General features: G+C 45.9%; 1 protein-coding gene and 1 long non-coding RNA gene across 3 annotated transcripts; both read right to left on the bottom strand.

The window, feature by feature from the left end:
• Positions 1-640: 640 nt before the first annotated feature.
• Positions 641-14,596, bottom strand: ANP32E (acidic nuclear phosphoprotein 32 family member E). 2 transcript variants are annotated; one of them, XM_080984855.1, is made up of 7 exons: positions 14,268-14,596; positions 10,521-10,670; positions 9,475-9,597; positions 7,887-8,052; positions 7,057-7,229; positions 5,544-5,595; positions 641-3,986 (listed from the first exon to the last, which is right to left on the bottom strand). In XM_080984855.1, the coding sequence occupies exons 1-7, from the start codon at positions 14,319-14,321 to the stop codon at positions 3,919-3,921; spliced, it is 786 nt and encodes a 261-aa protein (XP_080840981.1). In that variant the 5' UTR covers positions 14,322-14,596; the 3' UTR covers positions 641-3,918. The 2 variants fall into 2 exon arrangements, with proteins under 2 accessions (XP_080840981.1, XP_080840982.1); XM_080984856.1 differs by lacking the exon at positions 14,268-14,596 and adding an exon at positions 12,650-12,671.
• Positions 14,597-20,889: 6,293 nt separating this feature from the next.
• Positions 20,890-26,039, bottom strand: LOC308465159. The gene is made up of 2 exons (XR_013980298.1): positions 25,242-26,039; positions 20,890-22,785 (listed from the first exon to the last, which is right to left on the bottom strand). It is a non-coding gene; the product is annotated as an uncharacterized lncRNA (long non-coding RNA).
• Between the last annotated feature and the right edge of the window lie 222 nt (positions 26,040-26,261).

Here is a 26,261-nt window from a genome sequence, read left to right as displayed (position 1 = left end):
CCCTAGAGGTCCCGGGCCCTAAGGAAGTTAGATTAGCTTCAGCCAGAGCCAGGGCCTTTTCAACTCTGGCTCCAGCCTGGTGGAACGCTCTGCCTCATGAGATCAGGGGCCTGCAGGATCTGATTTCTTTCCGCAGGGCCTGTAAGACAGAGTTCTTCCGCCTGGCCTTTGGCTTGGAGCCAATTTGATTCTGGGGAAACTCAGGCAGATGGGCGGGGTATAAATAATAAATTATTATTATTATTATTCTTTTCCTTTCTCCTACATTTTAATATTTTAATGTTTCAATATTTTAATGTTGTATTTTAATTTTGTTTTTAAGTTGTATTCATTCAACTTGTTTTTATTATTGCTTGTTAGCCGCCCCGAGCCCGGCCTTGGCTGGGGAGGGCGGGGTATAAATAAAAATTATTATTATTATTACCTGGAGATACCAGGGATTGGACTAGACAGCATCACAATACTTTTATAGGGGTTTGCGGGCTAAGTAACTATGGTAAACCCCAACAGATCTTGGCCCTCTGGGGTGTATAAGAAAGTTCTCAAATAAGGATTGATACACACCTCCCTTCCAAGTTTTCAAAACAGTAATTTTACTTCCAAGAAGTTCAGACTACCCCCCCAATAACAAATCCTCACATTTTCAGATTGAAAATCTTTAATTTAAAATTTACATCACACGGGGGGGGGGGGGAGGAGGGCAGGAGGAACACTCACATTCTGTTACAACTAAAATCCATCAGAAGTGTGCTGTAGGTATTTATTTAACACTGTCATGGCTTTTTCTCCCCCTCCCAAAACACAGTTGCACAAAAACCAATTACCTCCAAGTTTGTGTCTTTTTTCTCTCTCTTTAGAATTTGAAAAGGAATCGAACACACTATATACATACTGCCATATAAAGAGCATCCAAATAGGACAAAATTGCTACAAAATATAAAACCCACCCTTACGTATTTTCATTAAAGAACCCACCAAGCCAAAAAAAAAAAAAAGTTATCCAGAGGCTCTGTAATACTCACCCCCCACCCCTGTTTTAAAAAGAAGAAAAAGTTCTATTTTGCTCACACACTAAAGCTGACAACTCAAAACTGTGGCAATGTAGTTAGCTGGTTGTTACGTTTACTACATAAAAGATCCTTAGAGAAGATGTAAAACTATTGAAATACATACTATGTATAACCATGCTGGTGCGCTTGGTTTCATTTTACTCCTATGTAAAAAAAATAACACACAAAACCACCTTTCAGCCTTTTAAATGGTCAAATACAGACTAGTAGTAGTCATTCATTGAAGGTAACTTGGGGGGGGGGGATCTTCTAAAAATCACTGATTCGGCCATTCATGTTTTTGAACCAGTGCAGGAGTTTGATGCACACTTGAGAGATCCCTCAACCACTAATTTTAAAATATGAAACTGGAGCAGAAGACAGATTTCCTGCATAAGGAAATCTACTCCCATTGAGATGAATTGGGTTAAGATGGCTGCTCAGTTGTTCTGTGGTGTCAACCACAGCTCAGATAGTACTATAGCCAGAAAACCTTACATGTGCAATGGATTAGTACAAGCCAGACCCAACATTTAAATACTCTCTTTGTAATGGAAGGGTTTTATTATTTGCCGAGCCTAACTAAATTAAAAACAAAAGGGTATATGGAAAGGTGAGGGGGAATCTGAATGAATACAAAGTAACTGTTTTTAAACACAGAACCAGCAGGACAACAGTATACGCTTTTTAAGTTTCTAAGATTCATTCATACACAAATGTAACAGGATTGGAATAAAGCTTTACCAAGTCCTTTCAGCTAAGTCATTTTTTAAAAATCCAAGTCTTCCTATTAAAATGCCCTTTTGCATTTCCTTCTGTTCAAATGCCTCTTTAGAGTTAGCTGTGAATATTTCTGGGGGGCGGGGGAGAGAAATACTGTTTCGCAGAGCTTCTCAAATGCAGTGTCATCAAAACTTAAGAGTCCAATGTCACATACTAAACATGTCAGAACGTGTGTCTAATGTGTTATTTATATTCACAGGCAACTGTAGTAAGGGGAGGGGCAACTCCCATCCATCTATGTAAAAATACCCCTTTTTATCTAAAACCACATTAGCGACAGCTTCTCCTAAGCAGGACAGATAATAAAAAAATAGTATCTCTGGAATACAGCTGTGTGTTACTATTTGGGTAAAATATTTAACAATCCAAGTTAGTCTATCGTTTAAGTAAGAACAGCAGGAGTTCTCAAGAGCCCAGTATGCCGTTTGCTGTTTTTTGTTGTTAAAAAGCAATCTGCAAAGAAGATCCATAAAAACCAGTTTTGTTGCCAGCCCAAGGCTCATTGTCTTTGCTTTGCTGAACAAATTTCTGAAGGATTCTTGCCCAAATGTTTTCCCACAGCATGACCTGCACTTCTAAGGGAAGCAACTGCAGGCCTGTCATCAGCTTAAGGTTAGCATGCAGACAATTGCAAGGTTGATCCACCACAGCCCTTTTCAGGACACCTTTTGACAACAGCCAACCTCACTGCAAGCTTCACCGAGGGCAGGGAAACAGCAAGGCATTTCAGTGACCCTTTCCCAGAAGTAAGCTGCTTGCCCACCCTCCCCACCCCAAATGTTGTGCTCTAGGCCTCGCCACATGGCTTAGTCTACCTGCCAACTGTTCCCTTGAAAGGTGACATATAAAGAAATGTGCCTCTCCTATGTATATATTTTAATGAAAGCCTGAAAAGCTTCAGGGTTTAAAAACAAAAACAAAGGGAGGGGGGAGGCGTCTAGAATTTGCACCAGAAATATGAATCCTGTTTCCATCTTATAATGATCAGAAAGATAACACAAAGGAAACAGCAAACTTGAAAGAACTTTTAAGTAAGCATTTCCAGGTTACTGGTGTGGGTGTTAATGAAATGTTGGTTTTGTTTTCTCTCTTAAGCGTTTTGGGTCTCGCCTTTTCCAAAGAGCTCTGCTCAATCGGGCCAAAGCCAAGTCCAGTTCAGTGGAGAACCAAATGCCTACGGGAAGCCCACAAGCAGAACAGCATTCTCCCCATTTGTGATTCCCAACAGCTGGCATACAGAGGCATTCTGTCCCCAACAGTGGAGGTAGGACAGAGCTTTATATCTTCTGTGAATTTGTCTAACGCTCTTTGAAAGCCATCCGGGTTGGTGGCCATCACTGCCTCCTGTGGGAGTCTTTTCTCAACAGCGAGTAAAGGATGGGCCTAGGGCCTGATTCTGTAGGTCTCTTCTTACATTCTTATGGAAAAGGTTTGACTCAAGAGAGCTGATCCCATGCTTTCCATAGTTACATAGATATTTTTTTTAAAAAAATGGAAAGGTGTGTGTGTGTGTATAAAGTGTATGAGAAAGCAGAAGAGCAAAGACTTCACCTGTTTGTGCATTCTTCAGATGCCCTTTTAAAATAAACCAATTGCTATTATCCAAATTCTTGACTTCATGCAGCCTTTGGTTCACCTCATATATAAGCCTCTCTAAGGAAAAGCTGGATTATCGCACTGCAGTGGATCTTAATTCAGTGTACAATCTTTAAAAGTCTGGATTAAATTAGTTAAATGTTTTGCTTTAACTGTTACTAGAACTAACAGCATGCTCACATAAAAATAGGGGGGGAATCTGGAGAAAAATGTTTCTAGGGGAGGTGGAGGGGGGGGGAGACAACTGGTTCAGTGATTAAAAAGGGATGAAACAGTGTTCTCTCTGCACATGATCCAGAGTGGGCTATTATGTCTTAGTTGGAATGATAAAAAGGGCAAAAATAGTAAAAACACACTTCCTATAAAAAGTTAACACATTAATATCTTCTGTAGGGATACCTAGGATACATGGAGACATACAAGTCTGCATATCGCTATTGTGTATCCTGCAACAAAAAATGCATCTGGTCCTATTTTTTTCCCCTACAACTTAATCGTCGTCATCGTCTCCCTCATCTTCTGCTGCACGTTTTCTCTTCTCCCCTCTGACGCCTTCCGCTGCAAAAAGGAAAGGAGAATGTTCACTGATGTTAAAGCTAAGGCTAAGCACACTACAGGGACGCGGGTGGTGCTGTGGTCTAAACCAAAGAGCCTAGGGCTTGCTGATTCCCGCGACGGGGTGAGCTCCTGTTGCTCGGTCCCAGCTCCTGCCAGCCTAGCAGTTTGAAAGCACATCAGAGTGCAAGTGCAAGTAGATAAATAGGTAAAGCTCCAACGGGAAGGTAAACGTGTTTCCATGTGCTGCTCTGGTTTGCCAGAAGCGACTTAGTGATGCTGGCCACATGACCCAGAAAAACTGTCTGCGGACAAACGCCGGCTCCCTCGGCCAGTAAAGCGAGATGAGCAACCCCAGAGTCTTTCACGACTGGACCTAACGGTCAGGGGTCCCTTTACCTTTAAGCACACTACAGCATGTCACACACACACTGCCTCATTTCTACCTCTTCTGGACACTTACACCTAGTTTATCAAACACAAAACAAATACCTCGACATGAAATTGGCTGAACAGAAAGAAGAAATTATGCGTAGTCTGAGCCATCAACTGTTCAATGTATCAGAGCAACTGGCATATTACCTCCTTCTATTTTAAGTATATAAAAAAATACAGATCAGATGTTTCCCTAAAGGCAATGAATCAATTACGGTATTGTTAGTCTCTCCCCCCCACAACAGTCCATGAAACAGAGGTTAAGGACTGCTGAGAAGTCTTCACTAGAAACCTTCACCCAAATCAATTCCCCAAATTTTGTGAGCTGATAACCTGGGTGCCTTGGTTTATAGTGTAGATACACCCCAAGACAAAACTAAACAACCTCAAAAGCAGGACACTGGCTGTATGGTGACCTGTCAGGTACGAAACAACCCCACAACCCCTGTTTTTCCAGCATCATCTGGACAGACAATGGGAGAATCTATGAAGTCTTCAGGGCAACGTCTTATGTGGCTAATGAGTCATGTATTGAAGTCTATTTCAGCTCTTGTCTTTTGCTGTACGGGAAGATAAGCACTTCAGTAATAAAAGGAGGCTATTTCTAGTGGACCACAGAAAAATCTCTCCCAGAAATCCCCTTCTGTTGTGGAAAAATTATGGAATGAAAGCTGGATGTTACAGAAAGGAAAACACTAATTTAACACTTCCATTTGATTGCACCAACTTACAACCTCTTAGAAAAATATAGTCCAGCTGTAGCAACTTTATAAAACCTAAATATAGGTTGCAAAAAAATTATCAGCTATTTAAGGCAGAGATGGCAAACCTATGGTCCTTCAGATGTTCTCAGCTCCCATCAGCTAGCATAGCCAATGGCCTGGGATGATGATGATGGGAGTTGCAACCTCACAACTTCTGAAGGGCCACAGGCTCCCCTCCTCTGATTTACATCAACCAAGTATAAATTCAACTTATGTTGGGTTCAGATATCCCCTTCCTCTAATGGAATGTAGCTCTTTCAAGCCTGAGGAAAGGAACCTTTTGGATCCAAATTAGAAAGTTTCAGATGTTTTAAGAATTCAAATGCAACTTTATTCACATTCAGTTGAATATGAAACTTACCTTCTTCTTCATTCTCCTTCTCCTCTACGTAATCATCATCATCTTCTTCATCCTTAAGAGGGAAAGAAGTTGATGGTCTCAGAAGTTCAGTATGATTTACAAAGTGAAACCAATACTCCTAATCGTACTCTAATAAGGCTGCAAGACATAGCATTCCCAGACTGTTCCATTCTATAAAAAGCAAAGCCAAATTTCTCTGTGCTCAACTAAGGCAAAAGTCAAAAACAGCTAAGTCAAGAGGGTCAACTCATTCCAAAATGCTTGGGAGTTGTTTAAGAACACACTATTAGAAACTCAGTTGAGGTGTATATCACAGGTCATGAAAGGTACCACAAGGGCCAAGATGCTGGCATCAAGCAGTCAAAGAAGCTTTTAGAGGCAAGAAGGTGTCCTTCAAAAAACCAAAGTCTTGTCCAAATGTAGAGAATAAAAAGGAACACAAACTTTGGCAAAAAAAAAAAAAAAAAAAAGGGCAAGCAGACAGTAAGGGATGATAAAAAAAGGAAAACATTGCTAAAAACATTAAAACTACCAATAATAAGTTTTTTAAATATATTAGTAGCAGGAAACCCTCTAGGGAGGTGGTTGGACCCTTGGCTGACAAGGGAGTGAAAGGAGGACAAGGAATCTGTGTAGAAGCTGAATGAATTCTTTGCATCTGTCTTCACAACAGAAGAGACTAGATAGGCCATTGGCCTGATCCAGCCAGCTCATCTTATGTTCTTAAATTTTTACAATTTGGAGAAGCCGATTACAAAAATAATATGCAATGGCCAAACTGTTTGCTACTGAATTGCAGGATTTCTCTGGTGTGCAGGGAGAATATAGCCAGTGTCTTCGACCTGCCTTGACATGCACCTCAGCAACATATAGCCAGAACCAAGTCAAGTATCTTGACTTCGTGTTTCACTGCTCATTTGCTTATCTTGTTCTCAGTTTGTACTCCTGGGACTTCTCACTAACTTGTCCTCAGCCATTTCATTTCCCACTAGGATTCATATTCCCTTCACACGTCTGCACCATTTGTGGCGCTGAGCCCCCAATAAAGAAAACTCTGGTTCTTTCGGGATCTATAAAGTGCATTTTAAGATGTGGGTACATTTTTCATGCAAAACAACAGTCCCTGAGTTTTATAACGATAATTTCTCAGCCATGGGATTATGCACTTATTCCCATCTTCCTCTGATGAATCTTTACCTGTTTCCTAAGGTTCCTTGGTCTAATCCTAGCATCATTACTTTTAGTCTTCTGTCATTCGCAGCTTGGTTGATTTATTTTGAACAGTCCCATCAGCAGCATTCTCTCGCAAAATAGGCTAGAGTCCAAGATCTCAAACCACGGCTTTTGCTTCAAGAATATATATGCCGGCACATTTATACAATTTCCATGATTTCTGTGCTGTCTATGGGAGCATGGCGTGGACAAAATATACTCTTTTTTGCACAGCATGCACCAATATCTAGGTTGAATGTTTGGAACTTGAGAGGGGAGGGAGGAAGAGCATAAAACTTACCTGAATCTCTTCTTTCATTAAGTACGAGAGGCCCACTTCTTCCTCATCCTCCTCGTCTTCACCTTCACCCTCCCCCAAGTCTGAGCCATCGTCGTCTTCCTCATCATTCTCTTCATATTCTCCTGGGGGACCAGCTTTGTCCTCATCTTCTTCATCCTCATCTTCATCCCCATCTGAAGGAAAGCTAACGCTAATGAGATGCACACGGCACGTGCTTCCAACTTCTGACACAGAATTTACAGGTTCAAACCCACAGACTCAAAAAACAAGCACATGGTACAGTCCTCCTGGGACATGACTACTTCTGAATGCATCGCAGTAGTTTGCAGGCTTGGATGCTCAAGAACGTCCCCACCTGTGCTATCGTGTCAAGGAGGATTTTCGTTTAGCCTTCATCCCTATGTGTGTGTGGTTTTTTTTTGGGGGGGGGCAACATTTCAAAACGTGATTCTCCACCTGCATTCCCAGGAGGACTATAACACGTACAATTTTTTGGGAATGTGTAGATCAGTTCAACATCCAATCAAATGTTAGCTCTTTTCCAGACGTTAGAACAGCGATTCTAGGAACAAAACCGAATATACGAGTGGCTCATACAATGTTATACATAGCAAACATTTTTTTAAAAAAACATCAAAATGTATTCTTTACGTGACATTTACGTTTTGCTGTGCACTGTAAGTCTTTTTGGCACATATATAAAAAGTATAGTGTGAACAGTGAATGTTAAACCACACAATTGACATGCCATTTGCTCCAAGCCTGTGACTTGATATCCAACCTAGAAAGGGTATAATAACTAATCACCAGACATGTTTACAAAGAGTTACCTTCATCCTCTTCATCTTCTGAGTCGGGGGCCTCGTTATCCTCCTGATCAAACCCATCTAGATACGTAATTTGCTGGAGCAAGTCAAACACGCTTTCTCTGTAATCCTCCAGGTTTGTGATCTCACAGTTAAACAAATCAAGACTCTTCAAATTCTTAAGATTTTGCTGAAAAGAACAGAACGGCACATTAGATTTCTACGTCAACAGAAAACACCTTTTAACAACACCTTTAGATGCTTCATTATTAGGCCTGCCAACTCTGCACAAATGTTGGTAGCCCAGTCTGTAACATTACATCTGCAATCTAGGAATTAGCCCTAATTAACTTACTTCCAAGCAAGCATGGGTTGGATTGTTCTTTATTTTATATACACACACCCCACAACTCCACAAACTAACATGACTTACAAACATAAGCAGGCAAACATCAGTGAATTTTCTAACTGTAACCCTACCACTGAGCTAGAACGGTGGTTTCCTCCAAAAAATTGGCCACTGCCCCCTTGGACCTATAAACTCATCCCCAGTGCCCTCTACTCTCTAAAAAGCATTTATCAGAATAGTGGTTTCCACAACCCAGTAGGGAAGATAATAATAGAGATATAAAGACTTCCCTATATATTTAAGTCATAATTCTGGGTAGATGACTCTGTTTTGAACACTTCTACAACATTTACCATCATTATTTATTAAATTTCTACGCCGCCCTTCGTAAGAGGATCACAGGGCAGTTTGCAATATGAAAACACAAAAATACATACCATAGTAACGAACAAAAACAATTAAACCCCCTACACAGCTTAAAGGCCATAGATTGATTACTTAGCTAAAGGTCTGGGAGAAGCGGAATGTTTTTGCTTGGCATCTAAAGGTATGCAACAAATGTGCCTGGAGAGCCTTCCTGGGGAGAGCATTCCTCAAATGGGGAGCCACCACAGAAAAGGCCCGTTCTCATGTTGCCACCCTCTGGACCCACCGTGGAGGGTCCACATGAAGAAGGACCTCAGAGGATGATTGCAGGGTGCTGGTGGGTTTACATAGGGAGAGGCAGTCAATACATTCCTTCAGTGCTCTTAATAATTTATTCATGTAGGGAAACAGTTGTTGGCAAAAGAGCTCTACTACGAAGGTGGAGTTACAAGTTCCAGGCTCCAGTTTGATGGAGGCAAAACTGATTTAACCACTCCATGCAAACTGCGCAACAACATGCAAAATAGTCGCAGCTACCCTTCTTAAAGCTGATCTGTCCGTCTCCTGTCCAGAATACGAACCTCTAAAGACATCTAGACTGTCCTTTATAAATTATGCCGACTTGCTTTAGCATTGTGCTTTAAACTCAGCTTATGAGATTTGTGCCTTTATATACCTGGTTACAAGCAGAGAAACATTTACCAACACCTATTATGCAGTCATGCCATCTAGTTACCCTGTCCAGCAATGCTGGGCTGAAATTATTCCAGGCTTCTAAACACTGCAATCCTACGCAAAGCTGCCAGTTTTGAGTATGCTCCAGTGGACACGGCAACACTGATTTCTAAGTAAATATGAAATCGGGACTACTTTGTATAAATGCCGCTTTATACTTACAAGGGCTTCCACGGTGCTGAGATCTTTGATTTTATTACCACTCAGATTTAGGTATGTGAGATTCGGACATCTCTCTGCCAGGACTTCCAGGCCTCCGGAAATTAGATTATCGCTCAGTTCCAGCTACGATGCAGAAAAGTATCATATGATTAGGCAGATGTTTTCCAACTTTTCCCATGTCCGTATTTTAGTAAAACCATGCAGCTCTAGGAATCTAAACAAACCTTTTTTTAGATGCATTTTGACTTCTTCAGAGCCAGACAAGAATACCAGTTCTAATAATCTTCCTCACATCATTATCCAAGTTTGCACCTAACCTACAAGTATACAATCATTTCCCTGCAAGCTTAACTGTAACAATCTCTGCTCAGCCATGAAGCTTGCTGGAGTGGACAGGTTGTTCCTCCTCCGCTTAACCCACCTCCACAGGGCTGTTTTTGAATGTACACGAATATAAGAAACAATGAAGGTAAATTTAATCCCTTTAAACCTTGGAACTCTCTTCCCATTGCTATCAGGCAGTTGCTTTTGCTGTGAGTTTCAATCTGTTCTTAGTCTATCGTTCTTAACTTTTCAAAAGTATTAAATTATTGTTATTTTTTTCTATTGATAATTTCTGTAAACCGCTGCAATATTTTTTTTCACTGTCAAGCGGTATACAATTTTTATGAAATAAATGAAAAATAAAAAGTCATGTGCAAACATGTTTAAAAAAGGATATTGCCTGGAAAAACACCCAAAAATATAGACATGCAATTGAGAGCAACACAGTGTCCTCAAAATGTCCTCGACCACAACTCCCACCAGCCGCAGCCAGCAGCACTATGCTCAAGGAGGCTAGGATAGCGTCAAGAGCAGGCCTGGAGAGACCTAAATTCATAGACGAGCCGACAGGACCCGCACTCCTTCTATGCAAGCAGTGTCGCTAACTGAGCTCAACAGGAATGGGCTAAATATACCCAAGGATTTAGGGAGCTAATCCTATGTGCTTGCAACCCACTGGCCAAACAGAACTAACTCATTGTTGCATTCTGGTCAATACTCACCTTTCGAAGCTTAGTCAAAGTGGGGAGCTTGGCGAGTGATGACAGCTCCACGTTGGCCATACTGAGAAACTCTAGCTCTTTAAATGTGTCATTCAGACCTTCGATTTCACCATTGCTAGACCGGCAATTGTCCAGAACCAGCTCAGCCACCTACAAAAACAGGACACAAGTCAACTTCAAGCTGAAGAAAGACCTATGCTGCCTGTCACATTCGAACAGATATTATGGGTGTTGCTCAACTAACTTTTACTCACAGACCTGTTGAAATTAAGAACAAAAGAAGAGCCTTCTGGATCAGGCCTATGGCACATCCTAGTCCAGCATCCCACTCACCCAGATACCCCAAATGCGAACCCACGAACAGGACCCGAGCACAAGAGTGCTCTCTCCTCCTGGTATTCAGAAACATTTCTGCCTGACTGGAGGCAAAGCATAGCCATCATGACTTGCAGCCATCAACAACCCTCTCCTCCATGAAGACTCAAGTTCATTAATTTCAGTGGGTCCACTCAAGGATAAAATTTAGCCAAAGTACATGCAACGAGTGCTGAATCAGGTTGCGATCGCTGCAGGTTGCGCATTTTTGGGTTACAGACGCGCCAAAACCTGGAAGTACCGGAACGGGTTACTTCTGGGTTTTGGCGCTTGCGCATGTGCAGAAGCGCCGAATCACATCACGCACGTGGGCAGACGCGGCGCTGCGGGTTGCGAACGTGCCTCCCGTACGGATCACGTTCGCAAGCCGTGGTTCCACTGTACTGAAAAGAGACAACAACATTTTTGGAACAAGCTTGATTCATTCCCACCCACCGCTCTTCAAGAAACCAGAAATGCACAATTTAGTCAAGTTTAAAACAACACCTGGGTTACTTTTTGTCTTTACAGTACAGTACTCTCAACAATGCAGAGTTGCTTTGCATTACTAAATGCCACAGGAGCTGTTAGCTCTTCAAGGCTTAACCTGCAAGGAGCAGGGAGGAAGGGAAGGAAGACTTTCCCTCCTGCCAATCAACTGCAAAAGGGGCGAGACAGAGCAAGTGTTTGTCCTGACCTAAATGCAGGAACATCTGCTGGAGCCAGAGAGTCGTGAGTTGAGCAGCAGGGAATTGGAAAAGGCCACAAGGGGGTTGACTCTGCTCTTTGAAACAACACATGGCAGTGGAATTATAAACTGAAGTTTAGCCAGGCCACCGCTGCCCCAGCCCCAGCAGAAAGCAAATTGTGATCTTTGTTCACAACAACTGAATTTGACATATTTCATAAGAACATAAGAGCCTGCTGCATCAGGCCAGTTGCCCATCTAGTCTGTTCTCACAATGGCCAACTGGATGTCTGTGGGAAGCCCGCAAGCGGGAATCAAGCACAAAAGCAACACTTCCCCCCACCTCCTGCGGCTTCGAGAAGCATCCCCGCCTCCGATTGTGCATGGCTAATAGCCACCCATAGCCTGATCCTTCTCCAAAAACTTGCCAATCCTCATTTGAAGCCATCCGTGCTGGTGGCCATTACTGCCTCCTGTGGGAGTGAGTTCCACAGTTTAACTACGTCCTTGTTACTTTATTATTTATTAGATATATGCACAGCCCTTCATCGCAAGATCTCAGGGCAGTTCACAAAACGTGCATGCTTTTATCTGTCCCGAACCTTCACAGGGTATCCACATGATAGGGAGAAAAACTTTTCCCTATCCACTTCCTCAACATTATGCATAATTCTATACAATTCCACCATGTCACCTCTTACTTGCCTCTTCTCTAAACTGAAAAGCCCCAAACGCTGCAACCCTTCAGAAAGTCCACACACATTTTGTGAGAAGCAGCTGGGAGAAAATTTAAAAAACAAGTTCCCCCAGCCCCAGCCTCTGTACCCAGGAGGTTTCCCCCAGCCCCATATCCAAGCAAAGGCGGGGTGCAAAGAAAACACCCGAGACTTCTGTGCCAAGCCTTTTGGGGGGCTGTAACACCCAGGACTGCCCCTATCCATTATGAACCGGAAGGCACAAAAGGGGAAATATTTGCAACCAGTTTGGGTACATTTATGGCTTGGGGCAGCCACCACATCCCGTTCTCTTTGCTGCTTTCTCTGTGGCTGCGAGTGAGCTTGGAGCAAACCAGGCCATGCCGCGTTACCTGTAATACTCTTTTGACACCAGCACTTCCACGGAAGAGACATTATGGGGCGGAGGAAGTTACCAGCCTCTCTCTCCCTCCCTCTCTGGCAAGGCTGTTCTCTGCGAACTCCTGCCATGAACCTTAGCTTTTAGAGAGGGCGGAGGGAAGAAGGCGGGCGCTTTTGTCTCATCCCCACCCACCCACCCCCAGCGCGGAGCAAAAGGGACTCAGCCACAACGCAATCGCCTTATCTTCTGGAACCATTAGGGGAGCGAGCTTGCACAGGGAAGCGAGCGGGGGGGGGGGCATATGACGCCAGCCATGTGCTCTCTTTCCGAGAGCAGGGCAGAACGGCACCCGAGGAAAGGGTTGGGCAAGACACGAATAATTAAAAATAAAGACGAGGCTTCAGTTCTTAGTGCGTCAAAAATGCCTCGTTTAAAAAGGGCGCGGGTAGCATTAAAAAAAAAAAATTAAAATCCTCCCCCATCGCTTTTTTGTGCAAGGCTACAGGAAAGCCCAAAAGCATCTGCGTAGTTGGACTAAGATGGATTCGGCGTAAGCCCAGCGACTTGTTTATCAAGCAAGCAATCTACGCAGCCAAGTTAAACTCGCATAAATAAATGCCCCCTTCTAACAACAGAATTTTTTAAAAAAAAAAGTTTAAAGGGGGGGTTCCCAGAAGGGCTCTCCTTAATATTTCCTCGGGGTGTTACAGAACAAAGGGGCCCTCCCTAGTTTTGTTTTGCAAAAAAAGCCACAACCCAGCCAAAGCCCGATCCTTTTCCCCACCGTCGGCGAAAGGGGACGCGTGACCTAGATTTGACGGAAGAGCAGTTAACTAATGCAAAGAAAGCGAGGGAGGAAAACTTTTAATTCGGAAATACTTTCTTTTCTTACGCGTTGCCGGGGGGGGGGGGGAAATTCACGCTCTCCTAGCTTGGCGGTTACGTACATAGATATATATTTAATTAACCGCTTTTGGGGCGGGGAGAGATGGCACCGAAGCATGACCCAGATTTCTATTTCTTTTTCTTTTGCGCCCATCATGGGGAGAAGGCGGCGCCAGGAGCGGAAGAGTTAACCCCCCCATGTCCTCTTTCAATCACGGTTGGCAAATTTACTTAAGCTCGCCACGCAAACCCCCGTTTTAGAGGGGCAGAGAGAGACAGACAAACCGGGCGGAGATGGGGGTCTGGTTTCCAGGCGCAGCGCCGGGAGGGTGGAAAGGAACCAGCGCCAGCACGAAAGCAAGCAGATGCCATCGTTTGAAAAATAAAACCTCGCCTTTGGGGGAGACTTTGCATTGGATCGGATACGCAGCCCCCCCCCCCCACAAAAAGGAGATAAATTAGCCCAAGTTGTCCTTTTGCAGAACGGGAGAGGAAGTCCAGCATGGCGAAAAAAAATAAGCGCGATCGAGTCCAACGCGCCCTCTCCAAATGCGCCCATCATCGCGCACTTTTAGCGCAATGGAGATTTCGCCTCGCCAAGAAGGCAGCGTGGAGGAGGGAAACCCACCATTTAAAGAGAGAAAGGGATTAAGGGGAGGCGGAGAGCCGCTTGGGATATTCCGTGGGGGGGGGGAGGGTTAAGGGATATTTTTTTTAATTTTCATTTTGGAGTTTGTTCTCACCTTCTCGGGCGCCCGGTTCCTCATCTCCAGGTTGATGCGCTTCTTCATCTCCATCGCCCTCCCGCCTTTGCGCGCCGGCCCTGCTTCGGAAAAGCCCCTCTCCAAAAAAACAAAAAAAGTGGAGGGAGGAGCGCAAAACAAAAAAATATTACCCAAAGGAAGGGACCCCCCAAAACGGGGTGGCAATGTATAAAAAAGGAAGGAGCCCCGTCCTCCTCTAAATCAACCCAAAGGAGCCGGTGCAAATGAAAGTTGGGAACTCCCAGGTGCTAAGGCTGCTGCCGCGGCTCCTCTCCCAGCCCAGAGCCCCCCCACCCCCGATCCCTCCTCCTCCTGCGAAACACGCAGCTCCTTTCCCTTCAATGGCCGCTCGCACACTGAGCCTCCATGACACGGCGCATGGGGCCCCCTGGCAGACGCCCCGCCTCCGCCCGGCCAGTCGCCCTTGCGCGCGCGCGCTCTCCAAGCTCAGCGGGAGGAGAGGCCGGGACTCCCCTCCTCCCAAAGCCGATTGGCCGCGAGCGGAGAGAAAAGCAGCCGCCAGTGGCTGAGCGAGGCGCCCATCGAAACCTTCCCGATTCCTCCTCCTCCCGCTGATGCCGCCGCGCTGTGTTTTCTTTTGTGTGCGCCTTTGGCGCGCTGGAAGCAACGCGCGGCTCGGGGAGGGGTCCCAGGGTTCGGCGAGGCTGGGCTGCGGCCATTGCAAGAGCTGCGCGGCGAGCGAACGTCGGGGCTGGCACGCTGCCTTGCAGTGGCCTAAGAGGTCGCCCTTGCTGCTTTCTGCACGCAAGGCCTTTGGCTCGCTTCCAAGGACCTCTCCCTTCTTCCTTCCATGAGCTTTACTGCATGTATAAGTACATACAGGATATATGTGTGTGTGTATATATATATATATATATATACACACACACACACACACACACACTAATATATACGGTATATACACACACACACTATGTATATATATATATATATATATACACACACACACATACACACACACAGAGAGAGAGAGAGAGAGAGAGAGAGTTGTTGTTCAGTCGTTTAGTCGTGTCCGATTCTTCCTGACCCCCTGGACCAGAGCAGGCCAGGCACTCCTGTCTTCCACTGCCTCCCGCAGTTGGGTCAAACTCATGCTGGTAGCTTCGAGAACACTATCCAACCATCTCGTCCTCTGTCGTCCCCTTCTCCTTGTGCCCTCCATCTTTCCCAACATCAGGGTCTTTCCCAGGGGGTCTTCTCAGGCACTCAGGGCTGATTTCCTTAAGAATGGATACGTTTGATCTTCTTGCAGTCCATGGGACTCTCAAGAGTCTCCTCCAGCACCAGAATTCAAAAGCATCCATTCTTCGGCGATCAGCTCTCACTTCCATACATCACTACTGGGAAAACCATAGCTTTAACTATACAGACCTTTGTTGGCAAGGTGATTCTCTGCTTTTTAAGATGTTCTATTCTATTCTATTCTATTCTATACGTAATCCAGTGGTTCCCTAACGTTTTGAGGCGGCCACCCCCTTGGGTTCCATAAATTCACCCCACTGTCTCTATCTGACCCTATAGTGCAGGCGTCAGCAAACTTATTCAGCAGGGGGCCAGTCCAGTGTCCCTCAGACCTTGTGGAGGGCCGGACTATATTTTGAAAAAAATATGAAAAAATTCATATGACCCACAAATAACCCAGAATTCTGGGTTCCTGCTGAAATTCCTGCTGAAAGTTAATGATGGAGAGAGGCACGCCTTGTTAGGGAGAGAAATTCCACACCTGGGGAACCACCACTGAAAAGGCCCCATCGCGAGGCAGCAGCAACCAGGCTTCCTCCGAAGGCGGCACCACCGACCAAGTCTCACCTGCCAATCATAGGGGCCAAGATGTTTGGTCCTGGAGAAGGCCCAGGCTGTATCATATTTTTTCTGACATACACACAGACACATCCATATAGTAGTGTAGTGGCAAATTCAGAAGTGCAGTGGTACCTCGGGTTAAGAACTTAATTCGTTCTGGAGGTCCGTTCTTAGCCTGAAACTGTTCTTAACCTGAAGCACCACTTTAGCTAATGGGGCCTCCTGCTGCCGCTGCTACCGCCACACAATTTCTGTTCTCATCCTGAAGCAAAGTTCTTAACCCGAGGTACTATTTCTGGGTTAGCGGAGTCTGTAACCTGAAGCATCTGTAACCTGAGGTACCACTGTACAGTATCCCTTCATGATAGTCACAGCCAACTCGCCTCACATTGGGGATTTTAAAAGCAGAGGTTAGATGCCCACCTGTCAGAACCTTGAGATGTGATTCCTGAATTGTACACACACAGTGGGTTGTATGCACACACACACACACACACACACACACACACACACACAGTGTAGAGAAGATCTATTAAAACATACAGATAGTTGCAATTAAAACACCACAGTCCCACTGGCGGAGGAATGGGAGTGCGGAGGGAGCGGACTGCCCCTGGCACCACTATTCCAGTAGGGTGCCATCGCGGCAGCCCCCCCGGACATGCGCTGCGCACCCCCCCTGCCAAACAGGCGCCACGCCCCCACAGACAGTACGTCACACCGCCAGAACGCGTGCCATGCCCTCGCGGGCGGTGTACCACACCCCCGATGCATGCCACACCCCTGCAGGTGGCATACCATGCCCCCGGGGTGTGCCAGCCACACCCCCGCCTGCTCTCCGCCCCCGGTAGCAGAGCATGCAGCTTCACCACTGCACAGTCCTTTCCTTAGAAACATTCAGTTCCCTATACCTGTTGCAATAGAAATGGCTTCCCCTGCTGGCAGAAAGACAACAAGGAGGGAGCCTGTCTACAACTTCTCTTGGAAGGGAAATTACATAATGATATAATTTTCCAAGATTACGCAATCGCCTTATGATTATGTAATGATCATAATTGGGGCTGTTTTGCAATGATCAATGAAGATCTCCTGGCATTGCCTTTCAGTTAGATCTACTAGGGTAAATGATTTGGATTGATCCTATGATCTTGTTCCTGAGTGACTTGAGTTGTTATGTAAATTCCACTTGTCCTTAACAGTACTTGGCCCTGTTCTGCTGAAGCCCCTTCGCCTTTCCGTGTTCTTAGATGCTTAGCTTTGAAGCATGCAGGACAATTCTGCTTCGGTGTCCTTCTCCAGAGTGACCCCGGGAGCCGATCCTCAATGGCTGTCTCACCTTTTACTCAGATCAGCTCCAATTGGCTTCCCTTTCGTGCTGATTGGGCAGCTCTGTGTTTCTGGAGACAGGAATCCTGGTGCAGAAACAGTAATAGGTTTCAACCTCTCTGCATGACTCTGTAAACCACTACACCACTGGATATGTATCTAGCATTTTTCTTTTATTAGTAACAAACTTCCGAGGAAGCAGCTAGGGTTTGAATGTATGTTCCAGAAACCTTTGAATTATTTTTAAGCTTATACATTTCAATCAGGATTTTAGAAACACATTTTTATATATTGCTATAGATGGGGTGGGGGAGTTCCCCCTAAACACTAGGAATGGATAAATGCTAGGATTTTGATTAATTGGGATATGGATCAAAACACAAACTGCAGAGCTGTGCCAGACAGGGAATTCCTGGGCAGGTTTAAGCGAACCAACCTGGCAGAGCTATGACTATCAATAGAACAATAAGGTAAAGGGACCCCTGACCATCAGGTCCAGTCACGGACGACTCTGGGGTTGCGGTGCTCATCTCGCTTTATTGGCTTCCGGGTCATGTGGCCAGCATGACTAAGCCGCTTCTGGTGAACCAGGCAGCGCACGGAAACACCGTTTACCTTCCTGCCGGAGCGGTACCTATTTATCTACTTGCACTTTGACATGCTTTCAAACTGCTAGGTTGGCAGGAGCAGGGATTGAGCAACGGGAGCTCACACCATTGCGGGGATTCGAACCGCTGACCTTTTGATCGACAAGTCCTAGTCTCTGTGGTTTAACCCACAGCGCCACCCACGTCCCAAGAGAACAATAGAGGGCCATTAACAATACAGGAGAACTCCTTCCCTGTTGCCCTGAGGTGTAAATAGAGACAGGGGTTGCCAAGGTGATGGGGTGTATTTTTGAACAAGGGTTATTGGGAAGAGGAGAGATCCATCTTTGGAGGGGACCGGCTGCAGACTGCTTGCGCTGCTTCCTCTTGAAATGACCATGCGGTAAGATCTGGACACCCTCCACGCAGACTGAAGGTGTAAATAAGTGAATAAACCATATTTCTTAAAGCTGTGATAGTCTCCACTGCAACTTCAATTCTAAAAACGGACACACACCCTGCGTGGGTGCCTGGGGAACCCATGGGCTCTCGCCACCACTTGGCAGAAAGAGGGGCAGGCACCCGACTTTTGTAGCTATATGCTGTAAAGAATCTTGAAAGGTTTGGGGGCTGCTTTTTTAGCAAATCACCACAAGGTGGCACGATAAAGCCACCAATACCAAATTACTTCAAAACATTTACTGTAATACAGTACACTGTAATAGGGCTTGGTGGTGTCAGGGAACTGGAGAATCACAGTCCAGTTGCATAATACTTATTTTTGCAGAAGAAAGTCCCACTCGTGTTTTGTAGGGGCTTTCAGTGGTACCTTGGGTTAAGTACTTAATTCGTTCCGGAGGTCCGTTCTTAACCTGAAACTGTTCGTAACCTGAGGCACCACTTTAGCTAATGGGGCCTCCTGCTGCCGCTGTGCCACCAGAGAAGGATTTCTGTTCTCATCCTGAAGCAAAGTTCTTAACCCGAGGTACTATTTCTGGGTTAGCGGAGTCTGTAACCTGAAGCGTATGTAACCCGAGGTACCACTGTACTCCCAAGTAAATATGCTTAGGAATGCAGCCGTAGTCTTAAAAGTTTTTTAAACAGGCATGTAAACCAATTAATTAGAGAATCCTTAGAACCTGTTAACTGATCAATGAACTAATTAATTGATCTGCAATACAGGTGTCCTTTTAGAGATATCGAAGGAAGTACAGTGGTACCTCTGGTTGCGGATGGGATTCGTTCCAGAGGTCCGGTCGGATCCTGAGGTTTCCGCAATCCGAGGACCGATTCTGCGCATGCGCACACAGCGAAACCCAGTAAAATACTTCCGGGTTTGCTGCATGGGCATCCCGGAGTTTATGTAACCATACGTACGACTGTATGAGGAAGCTATAGCTAACAATAAAATGATCTATTTCTTGTCCGGGGCTGTTTAAGCTCTGGTTTTGAATGGCATTCCCTGTTGAGGAAACAATTAACCATTCTTGGACGGGGGTGGAGTGGGGATCATGCAGTGAAGATCTGACAGGCCACCAAAACAAAAAAACCTGATCAGAACAGACATCCTTGAAAGATGGGGGACCCTCCTATTTTAGAGATTTTTGAGCAGAGGTTGAGACTGTGATTCCTGCATTGCAGGGGGTTGGGCTAGAGTTGTCCCTTTGGTAAAGGTAAAGGGATTCCTGACAGTTAGGCCCAGTCGCAGACGACTCTGGGGTTGCTCGCTCATCTTGCTCTATAGGCCGAGGGAGCTGGTGTTTGTCTGCAGCCAGCTTCCGGGTCATGTGGCCAGCATGACTAAGCCACTTCTGGCGAACCAAAGCAGCGCACGGAAACGCCGTTTACCTTCCCGCCGGAGCGGTACCTATTTATCTACTTGTACTTTGACGTGCTTTCGAACTGCTAGGTTGGCAGGAGCAGGGACCGAGTAACAGGAGCTCACCCCGTCGCGGGGATTCGAACCCCTGACCTTCCGATCGGCAAGCCCAAGGCTCAGTGGTTTACACCACAGCGCCACCCACGTCCCTTCCAATTCTGCAATTCTATGATTTGGCTGGTCATCTAATTTGAAGGCAAGCTCTGCGTTCATCACTGGTGCAGGAGTTTAGCTCAGGGGTGGTCAGTCTTCAGATCTGGGAAGATTTACTTTGTTGTTGCTTTTTAACAGAGCCCCACAAGACCCACCAACCATTATCAGAAACGCTTAGGATGAAAGGATTCCAAGCCAAAGAGTTTCAGTATCGGAACTGAATGGAACTCTCCATTCCCTCCATACAAAAATCTTCACCTAGCTTACCCTATGTCAGTGGTGTCCAAACTTTTTTCAAAGAGGGCCAGTTTTGATGAAGTGAAGGGCCGTGAGGGCCGACCAAAGGGCCAACCAAAGTTGTTGAGCTTCTTTTGTAGGCTGAGCCTAGTCCATGCCAGGGAATCGTTGGCCCGCGTCCTCAGATCCAGAGAGAGAGCAAAAGAAAGCACCAGGAAAGATCCTTCTTTGGAGGAAAGCAGTTTATTCTCTGTGCACAGAGACAGCCAGCAGAATAATTTCTGGAAGACTGGCTGCCCCGAAATACGCCTCTGCAAACTTTCTTATACCTTGAGAAAGCTCTCTCCCTCCTCCCCCCAAACGCCCTCCAGAAACTTCCCCAATCAGCTGGAAAGTTTTCAACTTATTTCCTTCGCTGGCTAAGCGTCCTGCATCCCCTCCTCCCGTCTCCCTCCTCCCGTCTCCCTCGTCTCGTATGTGTCTTTCTTATCTTGCATTCCTAAAGTAAGAAAGCGAGGGGCCTCTGGTTATTTCTAGCTTACAGTCTCCTTCATATGTGTCTTTCTTATCTTACATTCCTAAAGCGAGGGGCCTCTTTTGCAGAAGTCAAATTAGCTCAGAAATTTACTTAGATCCAAAGTACAGAGAATATAGAAGATCCTTCTTAGGTACAAGGTACAAGGTATAGAAAGCATATAGAAAGCAATCCTTCCCTCTCCCTTCACTCCCTCCTCTTCTTATGAACAACCTAATACTTAGGTTCGTTCTGGGGTAGGGGTCTATAATCTCTCATGAAAGCAAGCACACGAGGTCCCATCATGCGAGACATCATCTTCTCCATCATATTTTGCATACATTGCATCAAGCAGGGCATACAGAAGCAGAAAAGCAATAGAAGCATTATTGGACTTATCACCATAATAAATATCCTCCCCATCCATCCACCTGGGAAGATGCCGTCCAACCAAGACATATCCCAGCCCTCCCAGGTTTGTACAGGGACATGTGCTACCTTTTCAATGCTTGCTGCCAGATCACGGATAGCCTCGCCGTGGTCTGAAATGTTGAAGCAACATGCTCCACCTGTGAGATTTAACGCTGCACAAAAGCCTCCATGTTGCGCCAGGAGAAAGTCCAATGCTAATTGGACTGAGAGAAACACATTGCATGTCTCATCCAATTGCGTAGCAATTAGCCTAAGGGCCGTGGCTGTCGTGTTAGCAACAATCTCTACCACTGCCTGGAGTCTGATTACGCGGTTCGAGTTATAGATCGGCCCCCTTGCCCCAGAGATTTTCTCTCCCTGATTCCATGAGGCTGGAGCATAATGGGCCAGTATCCTTTCCGGAGGCCACTGATTTTTGCCCCAATTCTGGGAGCTGCTACCTGCAAGTGTTGCCAGGTCAGCCGAACGCCTCCTTCTACGGGGTGCAGAGGCAATCTGGTCAGGAATCCACATGGGGGGGTATTAAGTAGGCTGGAAAACAGACCCCATACCATCCTCTTGGGAGGGCATGATAGGCCTTCCTGCCACACACCCAGTAAACGTCCTGACCATGGGCAGATATGGTGCCTCTCAGCAAGCGGGCCAGGCATGCAATCAAATTGGAACCAGAAAAGGTTCCTGTCTCGGACTCAAACATGTTAGTCGGGGCTGGGAAGGTACGATCACAGTGGGAAGTGCCCACATAGGTCTGAGCGTCACTTATGTCATTTGATTTGTTGACACAAAGGCAGCCAGTGATCCTGTGAACCTGGAAAGGGACGGAATGATTCCATAAAGAAGAATGGTTGCCCAGAGGCTGGAAGGCAACAAGTGGAGTTGTAACCAAGGATTCATTCCAAGGCACAGGGAGGAGTGGCATTCCTCCCAGAGCATCTACAGGGGCCAGAGTGCAGACGGCACAATTGGTCCGATTTGCAGAGAACGCAACCATCTCAGCAACCTGAATCCACTTATTATATGTGTGGTGGGCCCCCCACAATTGCAGCAGTTGTCTGGTCACTGTGAGTGGTATTGGCATTTCAAAGGTCAAAGGCAGCAGAAATACCAGCATGGGGACCCACAGTCGTATTTGAGCCATTGTATGCACGGGGAGGGGCTTAGGTAAGTGCTAGAGAGTGGGCTGGGGTGTAATTACGCTGAAAGAAAAGACCCACTAGACACCCTCCTCTGCAGGGGTGGCGTAAAGCAAACCAGGCCCAGGTACCTTCAATAAAGTTCAGTTATGCGAAAGGAAAGAAAAGAAAATGTGAAAATGTTCTCTTTCAATCCATGCTGGATCCTGGAGCCGTGCCAAACGTCAGCGTCCGGAGTGACGTAGGCAGGGCTGTAGTCTGGCGGGTGTCGGGTCGTCTGGTGGGCGTTGGGCATCTTGGGTCCCTTCCAACAAGGCTGGAGCGATGTCTGGGCGTCTGGGTCCAATCTGGGTCCTCATCATAGGGATGCAGAGGCTCGACCAAGGCACAAGGCGTTCCAGCAAAAGCTCACCTGTTAAGAGAAGAGATAACAAAGACGGCAGCGATTGCACAGAACAAATTGATAGGTAACATTTGCACATAAGGTATAGGCCTAGCAAACATTAATTCAAAAGGGTATGCTTGGCAGGAAACTTCGCAAGGGGTTAACAGTTCTGTTCCTTGGGTTAAATTTTGCCAGCTGAGATTTTTAAAAGTCTCATTTGTGTGCTCTAGGTTTCAGAGCTTTAAGCCATGTTGCAAATTTCAGTTCATTTGCCAGTGTCTGTAGAAAGAACAATGCGCTCCTTGCTTCTGGCAAAGTTTCAAATTCCTCAAAATATCAATTCCTATGTTATGCTGCGGCTCCTTTTTCAGAATAAAATTGCACCTTAAAAAGAAAAACTTGACAAAGTTCACAGAAAGCATTCACTTGCTTTTAAGAAAGTCACTTCTTCAGGTTAATACTTTGGGGCAGGGGGGTGGGTAACTCTTGGCCTTCTGGGTTTATGTGGCTGAACTGTAAATCCAGAAAGTGTGAGGTTCAGGGTAACTGGCTGAATGCAGCAGTGTCCTTGGAATAGCTGCCAAGAGATAACGCTCTGAAGCTACCTCCAAGCGCCTGGCACAAAAGGGGGGGAGAGCTGATGTCCTGTGACTTGCATGATTTTTTTTAAAAAAAAAAACAGTCTGTTCAATTGCTTTTTTGCTGCAACAGTCTTTTTGAGCAAGAACAGAGATGAAAAGAAATAATTTTTGAGAAATCTTGTTGTTCCCAGCCTGTGGGGAGTGGGGCCTGTGGGCATTCCATTTCCCAATGACTCCCTTGCCTGCAGATGGCGCACTGGCTTCTTCCCTAGGCGTCTTCTGACCCTCCCGTGGACACCCTCGCTTGCTCCAGGATTGCGTTTTTGGCTTTCTGGCTGCTGGCTGTTTGAAGACAAACCCCTAATTATTTTGGCCATGTCCTCTTCGAAAGAAGGATTCTGATTTAAAGTGCTTGGAGGTCTGTGGTCCTGGGCATCGGATGACTCCAGGGGGTCGTACACTCAGTGGAGTGGGGCCATCAAAGTGGAGTTTTAGCTGCCTCAATTGCAACTATTAGCTGCCTCAATTGCAACATCAGTATTGTCCGCTGCCCTGAGGGCATTTTTCTTGCGGATTTCCTCAATGGTCAGTAATTGTAATTCTAGGGTTTTAAATCCCTTGGGTTTTAATTGTCTCTTTTTTAACAGTTCTGTCCTATGCGGCTCTCAAAGCCTTCCCTTCTGTTTCTTTCTGCCAGTTCACATCCTTGCATTGTGCTGCTTCTAGAACCAAGAAGCCACATCCAGCTCTGTTTTAAACAGTTCTACATACTGGAACACTCTGTCAAACTGCTTACTAGTCCATCTTATCTCTTTATCTAGAGTTTTTCTGAAGTCTTCATCATCATCATCATCAACAACACCTTTCTCTTCACCTTCCTTGCTAACTCAACCAATCCCTTTACAAATTCCTCATCATCCTCTTCTTCCTCTTCTGATTCTTCAGCCTTGGGGGGTTCAGGCTGGGGGCCAACTCCTCCCGGTGCCTGGGGGCCTGGGTCCAGGGGAGGGGCAGTTGGTGGAGCATAGGGTGGAGGTGGTTTAATGACTTCCCCCTCCTCTTCTTCTGGGTCTGGTATCACTGGGGGCTTTTCTGACTTCCCTGTCGGTCGAACTGCACAAACTGTACTTTGTGGGGCGTCGCCTCGGCAGGCTTTCAACCATGATGGGTTCTTTTCTACATTGGTTTTCCAAGTAGAAATGTAGGGGAACTGGTCTGGGTGGACGTTCAAGATATTTTGATACAGTGGGTTGATTAGTTGCAAATCAAAGCTCCCCTCCGAGGGCCAATTAGTTTGTTGCGAGGGCCAATCAACCTCACATAATGTTCTCATCCTCCGTTGCCTCAATTTGATTCCCTAATCATCATGCTTTGTGGCTGCTTTCCAGTTGTTTAAAAAGCATTCCAGAGGACTACATTGGCTTGCCCCAGACCCCATTTTCAGATACTCTGCTGCTAACAGGTTGTAAATTCTCTCACTCTACACACACTACAGCCCTACAATCGCTCGGCCAAGGGGGACACTAAGCCCTGGCCCACACTTGACAATTCAGTCACTAGAGTATCTGACATGCAACATACAACATACAAAACACATCAATATAATTTCAACATGTAACACACTAAACACACCAAAATAATTTCAGCATGCAATACACAAAACACACCAAAATAATTTCAACATGTAATACACAAAACACACCAAAATAATTTTCCCCTCTGTTCCCCCCCCCCCTTTTTTTTTTTTTTTTTTTTTTTTAACCAAACCTTACCGGTGGCACACCACTGCCACGCCCCTTTTTTTCCCTTCCTGGCTGCACTCTACTGCATAACCAGGTGAGGCTGATCAGGCCTCCCTTTTTTCCCTTGGGCTCACGCCCACGCCCTTTCCCTTGGGCTTACCTTTTCCGCTGCGGACCTGTCCCCTCGGCGCCGTCCTCTTTCCTCCCTCGACCTGGGTCCTTGCTCCGGAGCGGTGTGGCTGGCTCCCCCCACAAATTGGCAGGGTGCGCGTGGAGTCTGCAATTGCCGATCCGAGCTGTCCACCAAGGTCGAGCCTGGCTCTCCCCAGCCCTCTGAGGTGGGGCAGATTCCCGGTCAGGGAACCAAGATGTAGGCTGAGCCTAGTCCATGCCAGGGAATCGTTGGCCCGCGTCCTCAGATCCAGAGAGAGAGCAAAAGAAAGCACCAGGAAAGATCCTTCTTTGGAGGAAAGCAGTTTATTCTCTGTGCACAGAGACAGCCAGCAGAATAATTTCTGGAAGACTGGCTGCCCCGAAATACGCCTCTGCAAACTTTCTTATACCTTGAGAAAGCTCTCTCCCTCCTCCCCCCAAACGCCCTCCAGAAACTTCCCCAATCAGCTGGAAAGTTTTCAACTTATTTCCTTCGCTGGCTAAGCGTCCTGCATCCCCTCCTCCCGTCTCCCTCCTCCCGTCTCCCTCGTCTCGTATGTGTCTTTCTTATCTTGCATTCCTAAAGTAAGAAAGCGAGGGGCCTCTGGTTATTTCTAGCTTACAGTCTCCTTCATATGTGTCTTTCTTATCTTACATTCCTAAAGCGAGGGGCCTCTTTTGCAGAAGTCAAATTAGCTCAGAAATTTACTTAGATCCAAAGTACAGAGAATATAGAAGATCCTTCTTAGGTACAAGGTACAAGGTATAGAAAGCATATAGAAAGCAATCCTTCCCTCTCCCTTCACTTTTAGGATTGAAGTTGTTGAGGTTTTTTGGATTTCCCCCCAGGAAATAAACTGCCACAGGGGCCGGATTAAACTGACCGGCGGGCCAGATTAGGCCCCAGAAACAGACTTTGGACATGCCTGTCCTAGGCTTTCTTCATTTCGTAGTGTAATTCATGGCAAAGTTGAGTGTGGCTGGGTGTCTCTTTGTTGCTTCTACTCTTAAAAAGATTAGGTACCGA

Source organism: Podarcis pityusensis (assembly GCF_964106645.2).
Source record: "Podarcis pityusensis genome assembly, chromosome: 16".
In the NCBI taxonomy this organism is placed as follows: Eukaryota; Metazoa; Chordata; class Lepidosauria; order Squamata; family Lacertidae; genus Podarcis; species Podarcis pityusensis.
Note: the sequence above shows the minus strand (reverse complement) of the source record. Positions and strands in the feature narration are given on the sequence as shown.